Source organism: Penaeus monodon, chromosome 15 (genome assembly GCF_015228065.2).
Source record: "Penaeus monodon isolate SGIC_2016 chromosome 15, NSTDA_Pmon_1, whole genome shotgun sequence".
Lineage (NCBI taxonomy): Eukaryota > Metazoa > Arthropoda > Malacostraca > Decapoda > Penaeidae > Penaeus > Penaeus monodon.
In genome coordinates, this window is record NC_051400.1 from 25,335,108 (window position 1) to 25,338,186 (window position 3,079).

General features: G+C 41.0%; 1 protein-coding gene across 2 annotated transcripts in view; it reads right to left on the reverse strand.

Annotated features, from left to right (window-relative positions):
• Positions 1–3,079, reverse strand: part of LOC119581847 (receptor-type tyrosine-protein phosphatase T-like) — a 25,860-nt gene that overhangs the window by 2,251 nt on the left and 20,530 nt on the right. For both annotated transcript variants that reach the window (XM_037929986.1, XM_037929985.1), the window contains exons 9-14: positions 2,858–2,968; positions 2,040–2,169; positions 1,345–1,931; positions 1,077–1,205; positions 568–713; positions 14–149 (exon numbers count right to left, since the gene is read on the reverse strand). In XM_037929986.1, coding sequence (XP_037785914.1) covers positions 14–149; positions 568–713; positions 1,077–1,205; positions 1,345–1,931; positions 2,040–2,169; positions 2,858–2,968 — 1,239 coding nt within the window. The remainder of the gene's footprint in view (positions 1–13; positions 150–567; positions 714–1,076; positions 1,206–1,344; positions 1,932–2,039; positions 2,170–2,857; positions 2,969–3,079) is intronic.

Genomic DNA, 3,079 nt, shown 5'->3' on the forward strand with positions numbered 1-3,079 from the left:
AGAAAGGGCTTACCACCGAAGTGATGAACTGAGGCCGGCAGCGAAGAAGTCTCACTACAGTGCGGTAAACATCAACTTCCTGGTACGTTTGAAGGCGTTCCACTGTCAGAATAACACCAGCCATCAGCCCGCACGCGGTGACGCCATCCCTATACAAAGGGGGATCTTAATCAGCAAAATCCGTGATTTTAGACTCTAGCAAGGGGGTTCAGTGAACAATTTAAAACTAATGCTTAGGCCAACAAGAAATGTAACTGAAATGATATGCAGGGTGTCAGGAATGAAGCGTACAAAATAAGTCTAGAGAAAGGCATTATAATAACAACCTTGTGGATGAACAGACAGTCAACATGGGGAAAACTGCCCACATGCCACAAGATAACTGTAAACCAGTACCATTTCTTGGACGAATTTGACTAATGTGACTGATATACACCAACTAACCGTATCAACATCCGATAAAAATGTGAAAGAATATGAATTACACAACTCATTAAAAACTAATGAGTTGTGTATTCACAGTGGAAATGGCCCAGTCAGATAACATGAGTTATGTGAGTTACATACGCACAACACAGCAGCATTGGACCGTCATTAGTTGGTCCAGAGAGCACTAAGTCTGCCACAGTGAGGAGGGCTTCAGGGTTATTTGGCACAGCACTGGTACAAGGCCAGTCTCGCACCTGGTACACTACAACTTTGTGTTCTGTATTCTGTAGAATAACAACAGTTCACAGTCTCAACAATAAAAAGTGTTCATTGGGTTAAATTTGTACAAAAGGATGAATTAGTTCTGCGATGTAAAGATACCAATTCTCATTCATTTTCTATATATAATTTAGTAATAATATCAGCCTGGTAATTTTGAAACTTAAAACCTATAATGTTTTGCCAAAAAATAAAATGTATAAAATGTCTTGTTTGCAACACCCAGTTGTCTTCATTTAAATTAACAGTTGTTTTCATAAATAATGAAAATCACATACATTATAGCTAAAAAAGTTTATATCATAACTGATAATTTCTAGCATAATCAGAAGCTTCTCTGTGTTCACTAAGAGCCATAATTAATATACCTTTTCCGTTGTTACGGTCAAAGAATACTGGACAACCGCCTCATACTCCTGGAAATGTTGAGTTTGGATGCTGTATGAGCCTATCGTAAAGTAGGAATAATTCTCCGGTATCAGAGCTGGAAACTCCACCTGTGAACATTCATACTTATGTTCAGTTTTTACTAAAGAGGTATTTAGAATAAAGGATTAGGCAGAATGATGGTACATACTTGCATGTTAAAAGTGGTAAGCTCACATACAATACTTATTCATAGAGAAATAACATTACCTGTTCAGATACATCAAAGGAGTTCAGAAGAATAACGGATAGACAGTTTTTCTCTATTACAAGATGCCAAAATTTCAGCACTGAACCTTGAAGAGGATGCTCAGTCACAATGAGAGTATCTGGCTTATCGAGCCCGTTTATCCGCACAGCATTGATGTACTGAGACGAGATCTGACCATCGCCAGTGTTCAGGAAAATGCTACGACTATCTGCAGGAAGTATGTCTTGGGATCGATTCAGGTGCGTCACGCTGGCCTGAGAGCCAATGCGGAAGGTCAGGCCGGTTGGCAATTTCTTTGCTCTTGTGTAAAGAGTGTGGCTGTCCTGCAAAAGGCGTGGTAGTGCAGCATCTAGCATAGCCGGAGCAGTCACTGTTTGTGCGCCGTAGAGAATTTCATCAAAAACCTCGAGACCGAAGTTATACTGGGCCTGATTCTCCACCAGTCGTGCACGACACTCGCGCAGGCGTCTCAGGACCTGCACGGGATCAACGTCACCGTCGATGGTTAGCATCTCGTGCATCAGCAACACTAAGAGCACAGTGCCAGTTCGGCCAATGCCAGCAGAACAGTGCACCACAGCACCACCTGGCATGGAGATTGGTTGCTTTACACAGAGGCTACAGCAATTAATAATATTACCATGGCATTTTACATATGTTACTAGAGCTATTGTTCAGTATTTTGCAGAATTACCTTGCGTGTGTGTGTTCAGGATGTCTCTCATCATGGCAGCCAGTGTCTGGGCTTCACTGGGCACCCCATGGTCGGGCCACCTGGTGTAGTGGTAGTGCGTGACGGTATGGCAAATGTCACCCTTCCAGACCTGCAGAAGGAAGGGAAGGAGAACAGAAAGAGATTACTGCAACTACGGTTCTACTATGGTATGGTTCCTTTGAATATTTTACTTAGAAGCGGAGAAATATTCCAAAGAGATGTCCATATTCCTGTCAAAAATTAAAATAATCACAAAGCTGTTTGTGCTGTATCCCTGTGTTAAAAGTGTAAATTCAATAGGGCAAAAATTGTGAAAAAGATGCTATATTACATATGTTTTATGTTAAAATACAAAATAGTGAAGGATTTGTGTATTAGATTTTTAAAACATATATTGCCCAATTTCTCTGTTGACCTATTAGTCATTTCTAATAGCAAAGCGAATTTCTTTAAATTGTTATGACCTCCCTGACTTCATCTTAAATTATGAATATTCTACCACTCATCTATTATTCTATTAAACGGTATACCAAACAGCCTCCCCACACTAACCCACCTGACCGCTCCCCCAAACTGAGTGTGTTAAACTATATTTTCTTGCTTTGTAATCGACAGAACCGTCCTTACATCATTACCATAAAGGGACATACTGCCAGAGGCCTATTTTGACTTTCCAAGCTTGAGGCATTGAGATTTTGTAAAAAAAAAAAGATGCCTTCTGTATGTATTTGCATGTATATGCACATATGCATGCAATACCTGGGACGCAACACAAAAGTATAAAAGAACAGACCAACCTGTATAGTAGATACAATGTAGTGTGGGTGCTGTTCGCTTTTGATGGCAGACACGACAAAGCCGTCGAACTCCAGAGTAGCTCCGCGCTGAAAGTACTCCCCGACCTTGACCTATGACGACGACACATGGAGTGGCAACGGCATTAGTATAAATTTTGGATGGAGTCTTTTCCAGGGGGGGGCTTCCATATATCATGTGATCAGAATGTGCCATTACTACTG